Source organism: Puntigrus tetrazona, unplaced genomic scaffold (genome assembly GCF_018831695.1).
Source record: "Puntigrus tetrazona isolate hp1 unplaced genomic scaffold, ASM1883169v1 S000000005, whole genome shotgun sequence".
Classification (NCBI taxonomy): domain Eukaryota; kingdom Metazoa; phylum Chordata; class Actinopteri; order Cypriniformes; family Cyprinidae; genus Puntigrus; species Puntigrus tetrazona.
The window spans coordinates 204583-224576 of NW_025047685.1; the positions used below are offsets into that span (position 1 = coordinate 204583).

At 37.3% G+C, this 19994-nt stretch overlaps 1 protein-coding gene across 1 annotated transcript in view; it reads right to left on the reverse strand.

Annotated features, from left to right (window-relative positions):
- The window catches only part of odad2 (outer dynein arm docking complex subunit 2), a 48102-nt gene that overhangs the window by 17676 nt on the left and 10432 nt on the right, over positions 1-19994 (reverse strand). The window contains exons 8-15 of the mRNA XM_043229427.1: positions 17870-18090; positions 16776-16916; positions 15282-15426; positions 7792-7938; positions 6988-7197; positions 5903-6136; positions 4675-4785; positions 4351-4505 (exon numbers count right to left, since the gene is read on the reverse strand). Coding sequence (XP_043085362.1) covers positions 4351-4505; positions 4675-4785; positions 5903-6136; positions 6988-7197; positions 7792-7938; positions 15282-15426; positions 16776-16916; positions 17870-18090 — 1364 coding nt within the window. The remainder of the gene's footprint in view (positions 1-4350; positions 4506-4674; positions 4786-5902; positions 6137-6987; positions 7198-7791; positions 7939-15281; positions 15427-16775; positions 16917-17869; positions 18091-19994) is intronic.

The following is a 19994-nucleotide window of genomic DNA, read 5'->3' on the forward strand; positions in this document are numbered from 1 at the left end:
TAAAAACCACAGATGTTCAAAGCTGTATGAAGTGAGATTTCCTCCTGTGTGTTTAAATGTGGTAACTGATAGGATAATGGGAAATCCATGGGAATTTCATGAAAGAGAGCAAGTTGTGTCAATACTGCCCTGAATGACCTTTCTTCAATGAACACAAAAACATGAAATGGTTTGTTTATAATTAGATGAAGCATTTTTTTTCCATCATGCAATGGATTATAAAAACATGAAGACTCAAAACCCTAAATAGCAACAGGAAGCATTCGTATGGGTTGTGGATATCTCGAAGGAGAATAAATCCGGTGATGCTTTATCACCGCAACATTTCCCACGCTGCGCTCAATATGCATTTATGCCCAATGACCGCATTTTCTGGTTTGGAGCAAGACAACAAGGGCTTTTGGTGCAATTCTGGATTTGTTTGCCAAGTAGTGGTGAACTACAGTAAACATTTAAAAGGCATATAATGTGGTTGCAGGGAGCCTCAACTAATCTCTGATGTATGGTTAAGCTATAAGGCTGTTTTTATTCACAGTTAGGATTTCTGGCTAAACAGTCCTGAAGACCATTGAGTGTCCAAGGTCAATTGGTGCTGGTCAAAGTCAACCAAACATTTCTTGCAAGTAAAACAGAAATGTAAAAAAAGCTGCCAAAATTAGCACAGCATAAAAAGTCAGAAAGGTCAGGCCTACACTTAAACATAGCATGTAAAACAGAGATGCCATCAGTGAATTGTTATCAGCATGCTACATTAAACTTGTGGAGAAATTACATTTTACCTTTGATTAATGGACTGTGGGTGTTGTCTATTTTTGTAAAGCCAACATTAACCTGCCAAATAATATTGCCAAGAGAAACAACATGAAAAAGCACCGTTAAGCCGCTACCACCACCACCACCACAAAAAAAAAGTGAGTTAAAAAGTGAGCATGCACCGTTTTAGAGCATCCAAAAGACATTTTTTTTAAATACTTAACTAACGTAGGTTAATGGAGATATAGTTTTATATGTAATTAGCTTTTTTAAAAAGTTTTTCAGATCCAATGCATTTCCAATTATGCTTTTCTTTTTTCAGGTTGCTTTGAGAATAGTTTGTTACTATTCTTTTCAGTTTTAAATCACATTAATGTGTAATTTATGTTTCTTTGAAGAAACATCAGATAAAATGCTTCGATATGTCACTTAAATCCAGATCATTTAAGAATAATTTCCAATAAATTGTTACTACTTGAAGAAATTTTACATAGCATTTCACTGTTCATAGCAATCTCCATTTAATTTCTATGGAATGTTCTCTAAAGCTTGTCAGCAACAGCATGTCAGTAAATTCAAAATTAAGCAATTATAGACTTTGATGGCACTACTGTGGAAAAATAAGAGAAATCAGTAGTGATGCGCATTTTTATTTATTTAATTCATGTCATTGTATTTTTCACTGTGTTTGCAAACAAATGTTTATTTGGCTAACATTTTGGTAATTAAATTTGGGTAGGCAATTGAACTCCAAATGAAGACTTCATGTAAAAAATTTCTTTCAACTCTTTATACGCTGTTCATTTTTGCAGTGAAGTTCTTCAGCAATAAGCCACTTCCCCGGCATCATTTTTGGTAATGCAAAGTGCTTGCATAGTAAAAACACTCCATTGGATGGCATTAATTAAAAGTCAAAGTTTCGGTCAATGATTTCAGTCTATTTCAATTATTTTGGCCTATTTAGAATATTCATCAACAGAAATTAGTACGTAATTAAGCAATTTGTGAATTCATAGCTGAAAGATCATAGATGACTGTGATATTGCATTGAAAGTCCTATATAACTGAAACTCCGGTGAATATCATCCTTTGTGTATAATAAAATTTATGTTATTAGCATAATCATTATAATATTTTTCTTATTTTTATAATATAACAATTTTCATTTTATGCATCATTAATCAGGTAAATGGTTAACACATGCCTTTCTCAGCACATTTGTGGAGGTCTCACATCCTCTTCAGTTACTACCACCTACTAAAAGCCCCTTTGACCCAGCCTTGAACCCCTATTTCTGCTGGACTCACATGATCAGCTCTCTCATCAGCCACACAAAGACATGCTGTCTGCTGCTGGCAACACTACGACTCTCAGAAAAATAAGGAGGAAAAGCACCTCAAAATTATGACCACTGTAAAATACATTCTGAAATGATTTTTGCCTTTAAACGCCAGGCCTTGATTGTTTCTGAAATGGCACACTGCGCTTACACTGAGACCAGATGGATTGGGAAAATGATCACTGACCTAGAGCTCCACTCCCTCAGCACATTTAATTTTACATAAATGGTTGGTTTGTTTTATGTCAATTGCTGTGTTCGGCCTTGATGTTGTACAAAAAAACTGTAATAAAAGCAGTTATTTTTTCACATCCAAGTTTGCATTAAATATTATGCCAGTAACACAGTGGTTTTCTATACAGCTGACGCCTACAACTTTAAACCAACCACCTGCACAAGTGAACATAACATACATTAGAGAGGTTTCAATCTAGTTTGGCACATCTAGCATGAAATTAATTTGTATTATTTTGTCCTGGATAAAGATAAAGACATTATGAGAACTAATACACTGATAAAAAAAAAAATTAAATCGAAAAAAACTGATCTCTGTCAGTCTTTTCATCTCTGTTCCACATAGAGAGATTTCACACACATTTGGGACAGCAAAAAAAATAAATAAAAGAATGACCACAGAACTTTCATTTTTGTGAGGTATCCCTTTTCTGTTGTGACTTGGGACTCAACTATTCTCAAGAATGATTTTTTTAATTTTTTTTAATTAGCTTTTTTAGTAGTGTTCACACATTTTGTTTACTGGCTTGTTTAATCTCACTTTTAAGCACAAGTTTCAACGACCCTTCTCCAGAGGTATTACCATGGCCCAAATCTTAACAACTGAATGTTTTTGCAGAGCATTACTTTTCTTAGAGTACACTTATTTGGCTAATGGGACATTAAGCGAACTGAATGTGGCATGGGGCACCTGCCTCCAGTTTCAGCAAACTAAGCCTGATGTAAACGCAGGATGAGCTTTTGTCAGCTATGACTTACGAGGTGTAGAGAGAGCGGCCATGCTGCTACTGGGCCATTTCAGACCCAAGCCTCCCTCTGAATTCCTATTTCAATACTATTCTATTTGCGGCTGGTGTGAGGCCAGACAGTAGATCCTTCTACAGATCCTAGCCTATAACAATCCCATAAAATACTAAAAAAATGCTCTTATCGTAAACTAAAAATGTAGATTTATCAGCTCCTTGGCTTCAAAGTTGTGAAAATAACACCTGATAATTTATAGACAGGTAATGGTAGAATTAAAAAATGCATTTTTGAGCCCTGTAGAGTACATGTCCCCAAACGCATACTGCAAAGCAAAGTAATATGTGTAAATCATTTTTATATGAGAGTGCTTGTGTGACAGAACGGGCATGCCAGATGATGATTCCAAGGTTTTTTTGTATTTATGGGGGAAAATGACTGGCTTAAAAGACATCTGCCGCCAGAAAAATTACACCAGGAAAGCCTCCAGGATGGTCATCATCTTCACTGAGCTAAGTGACGTTGGAATAAAGACCAGCGTGCTTTACATGACAAACGGTTTAAGAGTCTTTCAGCTTACACTCCTGATTATTACAGCACGACTGTTTCAGAGAAGCATTCCACATCTCCCACAGCCCACTTGCCACTAATGGAGCAACGGCCTCGACTAACACATCATGGGTGTCTATAAAATCAACACTTTACTTCATCTTTTGTTAGTGGTATGGGTGAAAGAACAATTCGCATTCCTCTAGCAAAAAGTCATCGTAAAAGATCAGAGCTCATTCACAGAGTTTATAAAAACTTTTGCTCTCTCTTCAAATAATCACTTCTGTAGCTGCACTCAGCGCAGACTCGGACGGACAATGGTTGACAGCTTTGAGCCATGGAAAATCTGAGCGTTAGAAGTGAACAAATGAGACATTTCGAAGGCTGCGTTTGATTGCACATCCTCTGTCCTTCACTAAGTTGAAGGACCCCTTTTTATGAGTGGTGCACAATCTGACCGAATCTGGAGCCAATTACGCTTCTCGCATTGATTTGACTCGTCCTAGTCTAAATATGCCACACTGAGATCAAAATGTCCATACAATTAATTTTTGATTTTTAGATCGAAATGTCCATTGTTTTAAATTAGAAATGTCCAACTTCAAATTTTTTATAAATTATGTGGATTATTACACTGTATGATATATTTCGTCCTCATACAATGATATCAGAATTTTTCAGAAAAAAGAAAGAAATTTGTGTGCAGAAGCTCAGAAGTTTAATGCACATACTTAGCTACATTTTCCAAGCTGATGGAACATTTCCAGATGGCTCCAGTCGTGGCAGCTAGTAACTGCTTGTTTTCAGCTTCGTTAAGCAACATGACCAGTGGCTTCAGTCCGTCGTACTGCCGCACCAAATCACGGGTGTGTTTATCTTCTGCACACTAACACAGGAGTGAAGCCGCACACACATACAGTACACAGATTTAGGCAGCATCGAGATGTGCACCGCACTGACAATCAGAGCCAGGGCTAAATTAGTATTTTCATTTCAACCTCAGCCCTTTTTATACAGCGCCAAAGAAAAGTGTAGTTGAGTGTGTACGGCCGTACCTTAAAGATAGCGCTGGCACAGTGCATTTGGAGCTCCTGGTTGTCACAGCTGAGGTTCTTCACCAGATCCTCAATCATGCCCTCAGTCTGTATAGCAATTCTGTAGCTCTTCTGCCAACACAAACATGCAGAATGACTCTCTATGCTGAACACCTACTGTAAAAACCACTCCGTCTTGCCAAACAACACTGCGTGCAGCGGCGTAGCGCTTATTTCATCCTAGGGTTTCTTGCTTCTGGCCTCATACAGTCATTCACATCTTCAAACCGGTCCTTTAATAGAAACAATCTGCCAGTCAAAAGTACGATTTTATGAACAGCGTGCTATTTTCAGTCCTTGTATCCTTGTCCTTGTATCAAGTGGCTTTACATATGTCATTTGAAGCTTGTATTATGTTTCACAATGCTTTTTTGTATGTAAATGTACTTTACAGTATTTAAAATGCTATGTAATAGTAGTATAATAGTATGTAAATCTTTGTACTCCAGTTTTTTATGCAACTTTGTGATCCCTGAATCAAAATGTTGCATTTTTTGCAATCCTGCATAATTAGTTCTTTTATCGCACAATAACCACTAAAATTAAGGCCTCACAAAAACTAAATGCTAAATATATAACAAAATTTTTATTATGCAATTTGTTTGTTTTTTGTGTCATGCATGACTATTGTGCATCTAACAATTTATAATATGGTAAATGTGCTATCCTAATTATTTAAAATTGCAGTCTGTAACTTTGTGTTCAAAATAATAAGCGAGTACATCATAAATCCATTTTCCAAACCGTGTTTTTGGCTTGTCCTGAATCACTACGGTTCACCTATAACAAGTGTTTATATTCAGAATATTTAGAGTTTGGGTAAGTACCGCTACGGAGCAGTCCAGTATCTGCATGATTCATCATAGACATCAAAAGAGGGGAGTTGATCCGGCTATTAAGCTTTAAGCAAAAAACATAAATAAATAACTTTTTTGTGTGTGTGCAAATTTCTTTAATGTACAACCACAAAATCCGTCATTTTGATTGCAAAAATCAGAAAGAAATAATAATAATCCAATACTATATGGACTGTCAAAATGTTTCATCAAATGTTTGTAATCATTTGAGAGATTTACTCAAATCTTAAATTGCTTAAAAGTGAATCCTACAGTAAATGTATTTTTAGTGTAGCTATTGAAGACATGAACATTTTAAGCATCTGTATTTGGTTTAGCATGCTGAAGCAAACCTCAGAAGCGCACTCCTGCAAGGTCCCCACTACTGGGATGAGCATGTTCTTCTGTGATGACTTGAGCAGCCGGGCGAGCAGAGGGATTCCCCCGGCCCGACGGATAGACTCCTTGTTCCTGGTGCTCTTGCTGCAGCTCCAAAGAGCCAGAGCCCCGCAGCGAGCCACCTCCATATCCCTCTCCCGCTCCGCACTCAGAGACACACCATTAGGCACGCAGTCCAACAACTCCACCTGCCAGAAACAACTTCAGCTTTTCAAACGCACTTTCCTGAGCTTCAGCTTTGAAATACCGCAATAGATTTGTCACTCTGCTTCACATAACATTATTATTATTACATTGTTGTGCTTTATGCTGTTTTCATTTCACTCCGCATTAAGGTAGGAGAGTCGTGTCACGTCAAAACGAACGATTGAATGTTTTATTAATAGGTTCATGGTGTACTTCATGACATCTTCGGTGCACTTCTGTCACTGAGTCTGCAGGATGTAGAACACAATCTCCTGCACTGAAGCTGCCAACATTCATCTAAACATTCATCACCAGCCAAAGACTGGCTGTTACTTAAGAGCTCTTGAAAATTCAGACTATGTCACACCAAAATCTACAAATGACCACATCCTTCAAAGACTAAATTTCGTGTTTCCCCTGCTGTCAAACCAGAAAGGCCGCTCTAACACAGCATTACACGCGCGTGCCATTCAGAGGTGGTCTGGGTCTTTAAATGTAACTAATCTATGATAGCTACATTGAGAACGTCCGAGTCTGGCCCCGAGTAAATATACAGAGCAGAGTAACACGCAAGCCCTAATCATACCGAGCGTCGCTCTGTCAATAAACACACATGCCAGGATGAGGGGGAGCACGACATTCAATCTGTTTTTACCTGCAGTGTGCTCCCTTTGATGCTGGCATAGAAAATGATTGGGAGAAACAGTCTTGAAAGAAAGAGAGCAAGTGGAGAAATAAGAGCATGGTATACGTATGTAGCTTCAACATATTCTATCCTTTTGTCTTTGTGCAAGTTTTTAATCATAGTCAACCTGTTGTGACAACACACAGGAACAGTTTTCGTGTTTCTCACCAGTCTCTTGATGCCACCGTGCTGTCGGACAGTCCTGCGGGCCCGTTTGAACTTGGCTACATTGGCGATGGTCTCAGCAGCCAGGCACTTCAGGTCTTTGTCAGGAGAGTCCAGGATGGACACCATGGTCTGCAAACCACCCAGATCAGCGATGGTTTGCCGAATCTGAGAGTTACAACTGATCTCCTTCAAGATCTTTAAAGAACCAATCTGACAGAAAGAGAGAGTGACATATTCGTTTTTAGAAAAAAAAAGTGCTTTAAATGTCAAATTGATTAAAAGTTTTCATTAGAGCAAAAATGGCAGTGGCCTAAACATATTTTAGTTTGATATGCCTTTATAATTGTAATGTGTATGTTTTATGTAACAATTAAAATATTTAGTTCAGTATTCTTTTTTTCTGGAAAAGCCATAATTGCTGTTCCTTTGAACTCTGTATTGTTCAAAGAATCCTGAAAAATTGTATCACAATTTAAAATTAAAGCAGTACAACTGTTTTAACATTGATAATAATAGGAAATGTTTCTCGAGCACCAAACAAGCATATTAGAGTGATTTCTGAAGGATCATGTGATACTAAAGACGGTAGAAATGATTCTGAAAACACAGCTTTGCTTATCAGAGGAATAATAGACATTTTAAAGCAGATTAAAGTCTCTTTTGAACATCAAAAATCTTTCCAATCACAAAATTGTAAAACTGTAAAAATATAAACTAAATAAATGAAAAACAGAAAAAAGATGGAATCAAAAACAAGTCAAACGGTGACCTTTGACCCAATTAATTGAGTCTGGATGCACTTACTTTACATCTGATGTCATCTGTGTCAAGCAGGTTGATGAGGACCTCCAGCCCCCCCACGTCTCTGATAGCCAGCTGACAAGTTTCCTGGACCAGGTTAAAGTCTCTCAAAGCGCACAACACAATCACTGTGGCTGTCTGATTAGCCCCCTGTTCACACACAAACACATGTGCAGCAATTACATTAGCTGTTCTATCGTAACCCACAGTCAGATGAACAGAACAGCTATTGTTTTATATATTTCATTCATTTAAAACGTGAAAGGACACACTGACTTTATATAGTACTGTATGACTTTATATGTGTGAAATGCGTGAGTGTGAAGGCAGATGTACATTTGCCACATTTGGTCATCATATAATTTATATATATATATATATATATATATATATATATATATATATATATATATATATATATATATATATATATATATATATATTATTTTATTATTTCTCCATGAACCTCTTTTTTCGACCCATTTGACCCACACCCCAAAATCATCTTCTCTTCAAGTCTTATTTTGTTGACCACATGTGAGTATAAGTGTTTGGTATTGTGACTATAAACAGGGGTGGGGAGAGATCCTTTGATACAGACTACTGCTGTGCTGCGGCCTGAAACCATAGACAATGACCTAAGTTAGCAATTAAAAGAAAACAAGCTCTGAAATGTTGGAGATGATAATGGATTGGCCTTAGAAAAAGCTCTGTTTTGACAGTTGCTATATACACAGTGTTTTAGGCTGGTCGTTCCTCAGAAGTTGCCTACACAGTGAGTGCAACAAACCAAACATGTGGCATTTGTTGGGCCAAGCTCCTTAACAGATATGTATCGCAGCCGACTGTGGTTTTGATATCATTCACGGTATGTCTTTTATCACTGGAATGAAATAACAGAAGGGCGAGTGACAGATAAATAAAGCAGAGGATCCAGCAAAAATACTACACTATTAATCATCTTTAATCAAGAAATTATGGCTTCTTTAGTGATTGCTGTTTGTTTAGGTCAAAACCACAGATCTAAGATCAGCTTTCCCCTAGAGAAAACATCAGAAACTCGACTTCCACGTGTGTTTTTAATGTGATGCCTCGTTTTTCTCCTCTTTTTTTTTTTTTATGGAGTGGCTCTTATGAATGCAAACAAAGACAGGCTTTTCTCTCCGAGGCTGGTGTTGTGCTCATTGCAGTAGGTCCCAAAGAGGCATGTAAGCTGCTGTAATTCTGCTCGTGCAGCAGACCTTTGAAATGTGACACTCATTTCCAAAACTAAATAAACACTTGTGTTTCTTTTTCATAAAACGAGCAACAGACGAGATCTAGTGATTAGTAACGTCCCAGTTTGCATACCTATTTTATTCTGTTTTGTAGGATTTTGTAGAAATGCATAATGAGTAGCCCCTTGTGTAAAGTAGGACACTTCAGCGTAATTTTCTAAAAGAGTAGAATATACTTAAGTGGGATCTAAATGTAAATATTTCAGGGACTTTAAAGAGATTTCAGGGACTATTTGATCTTAAATGCTACATGAATGGCCAAGTGAATTTAGGCATCAAAACATTGTCATTTCTGATCTGCTAAAGGTTGCATTTTAGCAGTGTTATTATATTGTTAGTGTTTTTAGATTCATTTTAAACAATTTTTAGATGATGGCATGGATACTATTAAAAATAACAGATATAGTGACTGTGTATTGCACATCTTTAAAAAGTAGCACTTGGATTAATATGTTTTGGAAAAAGACAAAACAAGGAATGAACACATGAGAAGAGGAGAACATCAGATCAAAGAGATGAGAACATGATAGCACTTGTAATGAAGAATGACGGGCAGAGTTGAAAGAAGGGGTGGGCAAATATGAAGAAACTAAAAAGAGCGATGAAAAAGACAGTGATAACAAGTGAGAAAAATAGTCACAGAGGGGTGGAGACAGAAAGGTACAGAGAAGAAAGAAGCAAGAGTGAGAGAAAAAGCACATGTGTTGTCCACATTAAGTGGCTGGACCAAATGTGAACCAAAACTAGCAGTGAATCCACTGCACTTTTTGCCTTGCCACTCTCTCCATCTTCAAAGCATTCGATGGGTTAGCAATGAACCTTGTAAAAACATGAAGCTATATTTAGTACTGATACCAGGGAAAAAGAAATCCAGTGTTCATATGCTTTCATTTTCTAGCAGCTTTGGTCTCAACGTGCTGTAGACATTCTTTACAAATCAGAAAACATCTGAAGGTCTTTTATAATGTCTCTGTCTTGAATCTAACGGGCCCTCGCTCACAATGTGTGGTGTGAAGACAGATGTTCAGGACAGATGCACACGCAGATAAAAGCTGTGAACACGGATGACTGACAGGTTTATAATTTGAAATCACTATATACCATACTCACATTAATGTTCGAGTTTGTGCTTTCTCACCTCTGATATTTAACTGCAGGGATGTGCAAACTTACTTAGGGATGTTACACTTACTACTGTAGGTATAGCAAATCCCAGCTCCACGGGGGGCCTAGGGTGAGCCAGGAGCTTTGCTAACCCCAGCCAACAAGTAGAACTCAAATCAGTACACCTTTGCTGTTTTCTGCATGCACACACACACACACACACACACACACACACACACACACACACACACACACACACACACAAAACTTGCACACGGAGGGCAAGGTTACTTGGGTGCCCATATTAGCAAGTATTTTCATAAGCAGCCTTAAGCAGAGTTAAAAATTAAAAAAATCTTAATGAATGTAAACAGTAGGGAGAAAATGTTATGTATCGACAGCTGAATATACATATTATTTTATGTCATTAATGTTGATTAAAGTATAAAAGAAGATCACTCTACACTATCACTGTTCTGCTGTAGTTTTTCATTAAACGAATACAGCATTGATGAGAATAAGACAAACAATACTTTAATGCTACATACTTATTACTCTGGGTACTAAAATAGAATAATTTCCATAGTTTCTTCAATAATTTATTGCTAGCATGTTTCAGCTGCCTGATGGTTTACAGCTTCTCAAAATGTACATCACATTATCACCCAGCTATAATCTGTTAAATCCAACTATAATGTATGAAGATATTCACATTAACATTAAACATTAGAATTATGATTTTCTGTAAAGCTGATTCCAAACACAATTAAACTCATTCACAGATGTATCAGAAATAACCTAATGCACTATAAAATGGTGTCAAAGTCCTGTAGGACATGTTTTTGCTTACTTTCTCCATTTAGATGACAAGAATGATAATGCTGCCCGGGTATGCAGGCCTTATCTGACAGCTGTATTAAAACGTCTTCAGAAAAGAAGATTGGAATCATTCATTGGTGATCAAGGTTAAAAAAGCTTATTGCCTTTTCTTTTTGAAAACATTTGTCTTCAATAAATAACCATGCCGAGTGGTATCTGAAATTATTGAACTGTCACAAAGCTACTGAGCAAACTGACAGATTATGGTTCTGCTTGAGAGCAAAAAAAGCAGGTCCCAGTGACAGCACAAGCTGTGTGTCACCATAAAAATCTATCCTGAGGAAAGAATACTTGAAAATGTTTAGCAAAAAACAGTGTGGAATGAGCCAGCATTCATAAATCCTGCCCAATTGCAGACAGAGCTCAGAAAATTAGTAAATTCCAGTAAAGAGCGAATCACGAAAGGATGGGAAAGCAGAGAAAGAAAGCAGAAAGGAAAAAGGAGGAAAAGACAAACAGAGAGAATGGATATATAAATAAAACCTAAGAAGAAAACAAAGCTGTACCGATGCTCTGGAGAAAATTGAGATGACAGAAAGAAAAGAAAGTGGCAGAGTGATCAGGAGAACAAGGAGGTATTAGAAAAAGAGAATGTGAATGTTCATTCTGGCACGAGCGTTGTGTATGATACACACATTAGAGTTAATTTATAGAGAAGCTGACTGAGGTCTGATCATTATCATTTATCCTCAATTAAGCAGCCAGCTCTCCAGAGCAAGATAAAGACAGCTGTATAAATGATTTACACAGAGAGAAGCCATAGAGCCACAATGCAGAGCCGTCTCCTCTAGATTTAAGAGCAAAGAGGTATCGGATTTAATGGACAGTATTAACTTGATGCAAAACAGCATATCCACAGCGTATTTATGAGCGCCGACTGTTGCAAGCGCGCACACACACACACACACCTCAAACCATTTGGATGGAATGGGTATACCGCTTCAGACAATACAGTTTATCTGTATGTATATGCATATTCAGCTGCTGTCTCTTACGGTAGATGACACCAGAATGACAAACTGCTGAGTATTTTTCTTTATTTCTTTTTTTTATTTACACTACTTTTTTAATGGTTTTTTTTAATTTTATTATTATTATTTTTTGGGATATAACAAGCTCATCAAAAGTGACAGTAAAGACATTTATGATATCACAAAAATGTAACCTTAAAAAAATATATATCATCGTTTACACAAAATTATTAAGCAGCACAATTGTTTTCAACACTGATAATAAAGAAGAAAAGTTATTTAAGTACCAAATTGGCATATTGCAATAATTCAGATAATAAAGTTCATGTGATCAACAGATCAATGGCTCATGAAAACGCATCTTTACCATCACAGGAATAAATTACATTTTAAAATCTATTAAAATAGAAAACATTAATATATTAATAATACATTAATAATATTTTACTGTTTTTTCACCCAGTAAATGCAGCCTTGGCAAGCATATGACATTTTTTGAATCATAGATCATCTCTCTTTTTATATAAATGTTTTTATTAGAATACTGATTTTTAAGTTATATTGGTGTAAAGCTTTTTAACGAAGAAAAACAATCAGCTTGCATCACACAGGGCTGAAATGAGATGCACCGACAACATGATCTGACACATTCATTTCATTTCATTTCTGTCTTTGTCCAGTAGAGGGAGCGAGACCTCATAACGGCCATGAGAGATAACAAGATGTGGACATTACTCCGGTAACAAATATCAACTGTTCTGTTCTGACAGGAACTTCAACTTCTGCCACTGCGCAGATGGAAAAGTGTAGCTTTTGCAGATGATTTGTCCTTTAAATTAATTTCATGCGTAGGATCGTTTAAAAAAAAGCTAATTATTTTTCTGAGAGAGTATTTCTCAATCTAGCAGTCTGTGAGAAACAGTGAGCGCTATGTAAGTGAGCCACGAGAGATCCAGATTTAGACATTTCCTGAGCAGACAGAGGCACTCTGCAACGTTTCAGTCAAATTGAGCCAGTGATATAAAATGTAGCTAATCACATTGGTGAAAATTGCAAACGATATTTCAGCATATAAGAGCATTAGGGCACTAGCAATTTCACTTACAAGCGATTAACGAGGAGCAGAACGGGGTAATTGGGAGAAGGCAGAGTGTGAGAGAATGTTTCTATGCAACTTTGTTTGCCTGCCATGTTTCTCTAATTCAAGCTAATGAGGCAGTTGGGCTGAATCTGGTGAGACAAACAGCCCGTGGCCACCTCCTCTACACACTGATGCAGTTACAAAGTGCGTCTGTGAATGTGTGAACGTGCAATTATACTCGACGCTCGTTCTTTGACACATCCAGGCAACGACTGAATGGAGTTTGGTGTGTGTAATATGTTTTGCGGTCTGAAGACATGCACGATTTCTTAATATAACACTAATACTGCCGTGAACATCATGAAAGGATATAGTCACTGGTGCAAACTGCCCTTCGTACATGTGTACAGAAACGCAAACACGAAGACATGTAAATGTACAGTTCAGGTAATGTACACTGCAAAAATATCCCTAGATAAACAGCCATTAAAGCACAAGTCCGATCATTCATGCATCACCTTATAGAAACGTAATCTCCCAGAAATACAAACGCATGTCTATACCCTGGAAAAGAGCAGAAGAAAAGACAGAGGGGAGGAGAAAATCTGAACCTTCACTCCAAAAATAAAACAGATATTTAGTTTGGCAGAGACTGTGTTTCGGCTTCTGATGGTAATGACATTATAAGAGCGCTACTGGACAAACCCTCATAAATAAGAACTGTGGTTTCCAGACAGATAGAATGCTGGGAAGGGCACGTTACAAACACATCCTGTCTAGAGTTAAACACAGCACTGTAACAAACGCATCCCCAAACACCTCACACAAATCACAAAAAAACAAACTTTTCAAAACCACTTTCCAAAAGATCATTCGGTGAGTATCAAACAGGATTTTGTTATCAAGCGCTTCTTTTTCCTGACATTTGGTAGAGGATGAGCACCTCCCTCTGGGAAAATCACATTCGTTATCCTGTGTTTTACTGGGCTAAAAATATCTACCTGCGGCTGAACTTTGCTTGGATGTTTTTCTTTACATGATTTATAGCTCTCTACACCAAAGGACATCCTTTTAAAAATGTGTACACACTGTGCCCTCGGGTGTTTGACATCAGCGCCCTTTTTTATCTAGAGTAGGTCTATGCCTTCAGTGATACTATTTACTACATTATAAAGGAAGTGATATGCCTTTCAATTAACTTATTCTCATATGCTAATGCAAGAGACCAGTTTTGCAAATTGAGTTTTTTGTAAACACCATTTAAATGTATTGATTAGGTACTGACTTGCAATAAACTAGTACTGATGATAAAATGAAATACTGATATCATGTTAGTACTATACATGATAATATGGTAAATGGTCCATTGATGATAATATGGTAAATGCCATTATCTGGCCAACAGTAAGTGGGAATACTACAACTTAATGCTAGTTGAAAAACAACCATAAAACAGAAAAAAGACAGCAATAGTGTGTAGATAGTGCTACTGTACAAGAATCAGAGGAGATGCCAGCCAAAAGTAAGACACACTTCCTGCATTCGAGGATATTAGACACTCCAGACATGCCATGTCCCTGAAAAATGTTCAGCCTAAAGCCAATTCAAAGCCTGACCAAAAGTGCTAGCTTAATTTTCTCCCTGTCCAATCAGAGTTGACAGCTGCATGAGTTCCAAATGTGCCATCTTTTCTTCAGTTGCTATTTCATCTTTAGGTTTCTAGGTATTCATCCCAAGTATCGGTGCACATTAGTTTTTTTAACAGCTGCAGTACATTATAAAAATAGCCCCAAATAAAAAAAAAAAAATGCAGTTTTATTATGAAAGTAGCCCAAAAAACTCGGGAAAACCACAACCTTGGCAACACTGTCTGCAGGAAGTTTGATTTGTATGCTCTTGTTATGGTTACAAAACCTCTTTCCATCTCTCAGTGCTAATTTTTTTTTTATGTGATTCATTTTTATTTTCCGGAAAACATAAAATATGTTTTGAAAAAAAGGTAACAATTTTTATAGATAGCAAGATAATAATTAACAATATATTTTATGTATTTTGTGATAATATCATAATAGTGATTTCTTCTGGCCACAGTAATTGTGCACTGAAAACAGGGCTCCATGACAGCCCTAGTGTTGACATATGCTGCTGTGCCCATACACAAGCCAATGTGGTTTTTTTTACCTTTAAGTATTTGACTAGTTTTTGGATCTGCCAGTATTCAGAGGGCAGGTCGGTGGGGATCTCGGACCGTCTTTCGGGCTGTTCCTCATCTTCCTCATCCTCTGATGAACTCTCACTGAAGTCGTCAGCTCCTCCTGGGCTTTTGCTGCACAAACACACACACACACATATATATGCACCTATTAGTATTAATATTCAAGCTGGCCCACAATTTTATGTCTTTCAGACACAAACTGGGAGTCCTCTCCCACAGAATTTTCTCAGTGTAGAAACGAGAACTATCCATACATAACAGGACATTATAGAAAAAGCCCTTTCTATAATAAATAGAGCTTAATACATCAAATCGGAGGAGAGTTGGAGCAGGTGCAAGCCAAACCACACAGCACATTCTCTCAAAGCTCTGGTAAAATCTCTCTGAATCCAATGTGGAATGAATTATTGCTCTCTGAAAGGCCTTCATGCTCAAACCCTTGGACACAACGGCCATCAAACTCAGGGGTGTATTTGAAGTGTCATCTTAAGCCATGGCATCAAATTAAACGGCAGGGGATGGAGAGAACAGAGACAGAGCAACAGAGAGAGAGGAAGACTGGAGTGGTCATCAGTGCGTTGTTGAACTCTTTCATCGCAAGCTTATACACGCACGCACAAACGCAGATGGCCGTTAAAGCGGATCAGGCTACTGAAATGAATGTATCGTCAAACGAGTCATGAAACCCGGTACACACGGAGAAGAGGCCAGAGGGACTCAGATATGTTTTCCAGCGGATTACAGCAGCGGACTGGTCTCTTTGTAATTCCCGCCATGAAAACAACAAAACTGGTGTTAGTCACTTACTGGAAGTAAATGTGTGTACCGCAACGCGAATGACTGTAAGTGTGCAGGCTTAGTGTGTTATGCATTACATTACTGATGTGTTTGTGCCCAATGAACACACAAACAATCTTTAGAAAGCTACATTTAAAAAGCTTCTATTAGAAGCAGGCCTAGGGAAAGAGAGACTGCGGCTACACCCGGAGCTCCTTACAGGCAGGACTGTGTATTCTGGCAGTCGACATTATGGGGACAGCTGGAGTTTTCACTCACCGTCGCCAAACAGACAGAGAGGAGTCAGGAGAAGGAACAGGGTTATCAGCGGCTCAGGCACAGGCCGGTTTTTACAGACCGCTACTCCCAGTAGCACCAGAGGACCGTTCTATGTGCACACCAACCTGAACGACTGCTTCATCCGTGTCTTATTAAAAGCTATAAAATGAATACTTATCCACAGCTGAAATAATTTGCCCTGAAAGTGAGTCTTTATTTCCAATTCAGTGATTGGATAAGTTTTTTTTATGTTTGGCCAGGAGAATAAAGAGTTATTCAATTATGCGTGTTCCTGGGAGAGGGTTTTTCTGATCCTGTTTCAATGGTTAGGTTTTTACCACAGAGAAAATACCATATGTACAATGAAAAGACGATTTCTGTGGACTGAGATTATGGTGGCATACATTTTTTGAGAAGATTGGCAGCCTGGCAAAGACGATCCAGAAAAAATTGCCTTTTTTTTGTTCTCGGATGCAGGTGATTTTGTGCCATTTTCCAAGATCTTCTTGCTTTCTCTGCTCCTTCCAGTCTTCTCCTCTACCTCACTGGAAAAAAATCAACAATCAGATAAATAAAAAAATTTTGGGTTACACTTTATTATGACAGTTTACTTCAGACATTCTACTAACTGTAAAAAACTTTGTAACTACTGTCAACATGTCAAATATTTCTCATTCATTTTCAACTACATATCTACTAACTCTTAGAGTAGACTCTTAGTTTTTCAGATAGTTTTCCAATACTCTAATGACTGCTAGCTGACATGTAATTGCAAAGTCATTGCTGTTTACATTAAAACTCACATTAAATTACAGCAGTCATTAATAAATAAATACATTTTTTTCGAGAAGACATATTATTTGAATAGGAAAAAGTAGTCAAAATTTTAAGTCAACTTTCAAAGCTGCCTATTTGATTTAAATTATTTAAATTGTCAGGTAACTTGTATGTCTAGTCTGATATTTTATTTTTTTTCATCAGGTAAAATGTTTGTTTCAGCCTTCTATAGCTCTCTAAAGCGTGTCAGGTTCTGTGACACCTTACAGAGGAAGCTTACATCATTTAAACGCAAATTTGGTTTTGGCAGAACAGCGTAAATTTTCACATCTGGGAAATTCTTATTTCTCCAAAACAAAGGATTATTGTTTTGGAAATCCTAGATGACTGGTCATAGGAGGTTTACCAGTAACAAGTGTTGAAATAGCCAAAGGCCTGATTTGTCTGCTAGATCAATCCAAGTAGAACACATGCCTGGGTGATCAAGTCTGGCTTTATCAGCTGACTGTCACTATGGATAGCTATGCCATGACTTCACCAACTGACACTCACAAGAAAACAGCCACTAATGCATAAGACATATACCCAAGTCTGGCTGACTGTTGAACTGTTTGTCTATAGAGTATGTAGACAAAACAGAAAACATTAGTATCAGTGGCCTCTGATGTTCATGGCGTGATGGCTTTTTGGGAGTCCACTGGGATCTGGAATTATCACTTACTCATAAGAAGACGTGAGGCAGAGGTTCTTCCATTTTAAAGATGGTTCTAATTTCTTCTTCCTACCGCCCGGCTTGTTCCGCACAAGCTGTTGTCTCGCCTTCTCAGGCACATTCTTTTCCTCATGGTCGTAAGACTTCAGGGTTTGGCCTGTTTCCTCAACATCAACCGTTTCCACATGTAAGATCTTTTTAGTGGATGGCACATCTTGAATGGCAGAGTCCTGTAGAAAAAAGTGAATAAAACAGAAACAAGACCGTTAGGAAAAGGGCATGTCTCAATTTGTACCAAACACACAAGCTTTGGTAGTTATAAGAGTTCTTCCTTTCTAGTATTCTTGATTCAACAAAGTTCTTCTTGAATGCACTGTTATTTTCCATTTTACATCTGACATATTGTCTCTTTATTGGGGAGGCACATCACACACTCATCTTCGAGTTAGTGCAAACTTTTCATTCTGAAAAAGAGACGTATAAAAACTTAATCCCACTTATGAATTTGTATCCCTGAACATTCATATAATATAGCCTTTCTCCACAGTCTACTGCCAGAAAAACAATCCTGTCTTTGAGTTATGAGAATAATCGAAAAAAAAATTGAAATGTATTTCCAAAATTTCTTCTGTTAATTGCCTATACAATATGAGAGGTTTATTGTTTCTGTACATTCTTGAACTGCAGCTGGAAATTTGGCACACAGTCAGTGGAGTCTCTGTGGCAAAGTAACGCAACATTTTTTTTTATTATTATTAAAAGAGACTCTTTCTTTCTCTTACTCCTTCTTTATTAATTTTGTAAGAAGCTCAACAGGAGACATATGAATGGTTAAGAGGCAGGAAAGATTTTAGTCACAGGCACCTGCCATCCGCCCTTGATTGGTTCCATCTTTGAGAGAGATGTAGCAAGAAAATGTAACAGAAAGTGCAAGAGAAAGAGAGAATAGTGTGAGAGAGGAAGAGTTCAGAAAGAGTACACAAGGGAAAAAGCTTTTAATATGGCACAAGGGAATTTGTGTAGATCCAGCTGGGCTAAGCACACTTTGTGCCTTTCATGAGCTTGTCTGGCCTATAGAAGGCCAAAGTTAAGCACAGCCAAAGTTATATCCATTTCCTTATACCACTCCACCCACCTTTAATGTAATAATTGAAGTAATAAACCTGCAAAAACCCTGTCCAAGACTAAGTAGGGAGAGTGAACTCTCTAGTATGGCATCCCAAACAGAAGTCTGAATAACAAGAGAAAACCTTAAAAAAAAGTGCTCGATAAACCTCAAACTACAACAACTAACATCTAACTATGAAAGAAAGACAGAGAAAATTGCAAGACAAAAGTCTATTTTAAAACCCAGTGAGCTGACGGTGCTCACACTTGATGGTGCAGTTCTCTAATATGCATAAACCAAACTGGTCTAAAAAAAAATATTTACCTTGGTGCATTTTTGTGCAACACCATTTTATGTACCTTACTGCATGTTTTGCATGAGTCTCAAAGAGAAATATCCACTGAGTAGCGCTAAAACAAGTTTAAACGCAAACAATTGCACATTTTTATTACCATGACATAGGTAAGCATTTTTGTGTTTTTATTACGTTGCTTTAATTGTATAGAGACGGTTCAGAATTCAAATATCCTGTCTCATAATGCTCTATCATGTTGGAATTTATCATGTTAAATCCAACCCTACACCTACCTGATAGTGTTAACAAATGCAAAACTAATATCAAAAGGCATTTGTTTAATGCAACCTTGCCATTTCAACTTTCTTTTACGCATATTTGATCCAAAAGGCAAAATTTTCATCAGTCATTATTCTTGTTTTTAGTGTCACATGGTTCTTCAGAAATCACTCTAATATGCTGAAGTGTTCAAGAAACATTTTGTATTATTATCAATATTAAAAACAGTTTTTGCCGTTACTGTTTTGTGGAAACAATGAAAATGAAAACTAACTGTCCCTAAACTTTTGAAGGCCAGTGTATTCAAATCAATATTCTTCACAATCTAATAAATGAAATCTATTTCTAGGTATTTTTTTCACTTTGTTTGTCATCTTGTATATGTTTTTTTATTGCATTGCATTATGTTACTGCTTTTCAAAAGGACAGAATCATGCATTCTAGGTTTCTTT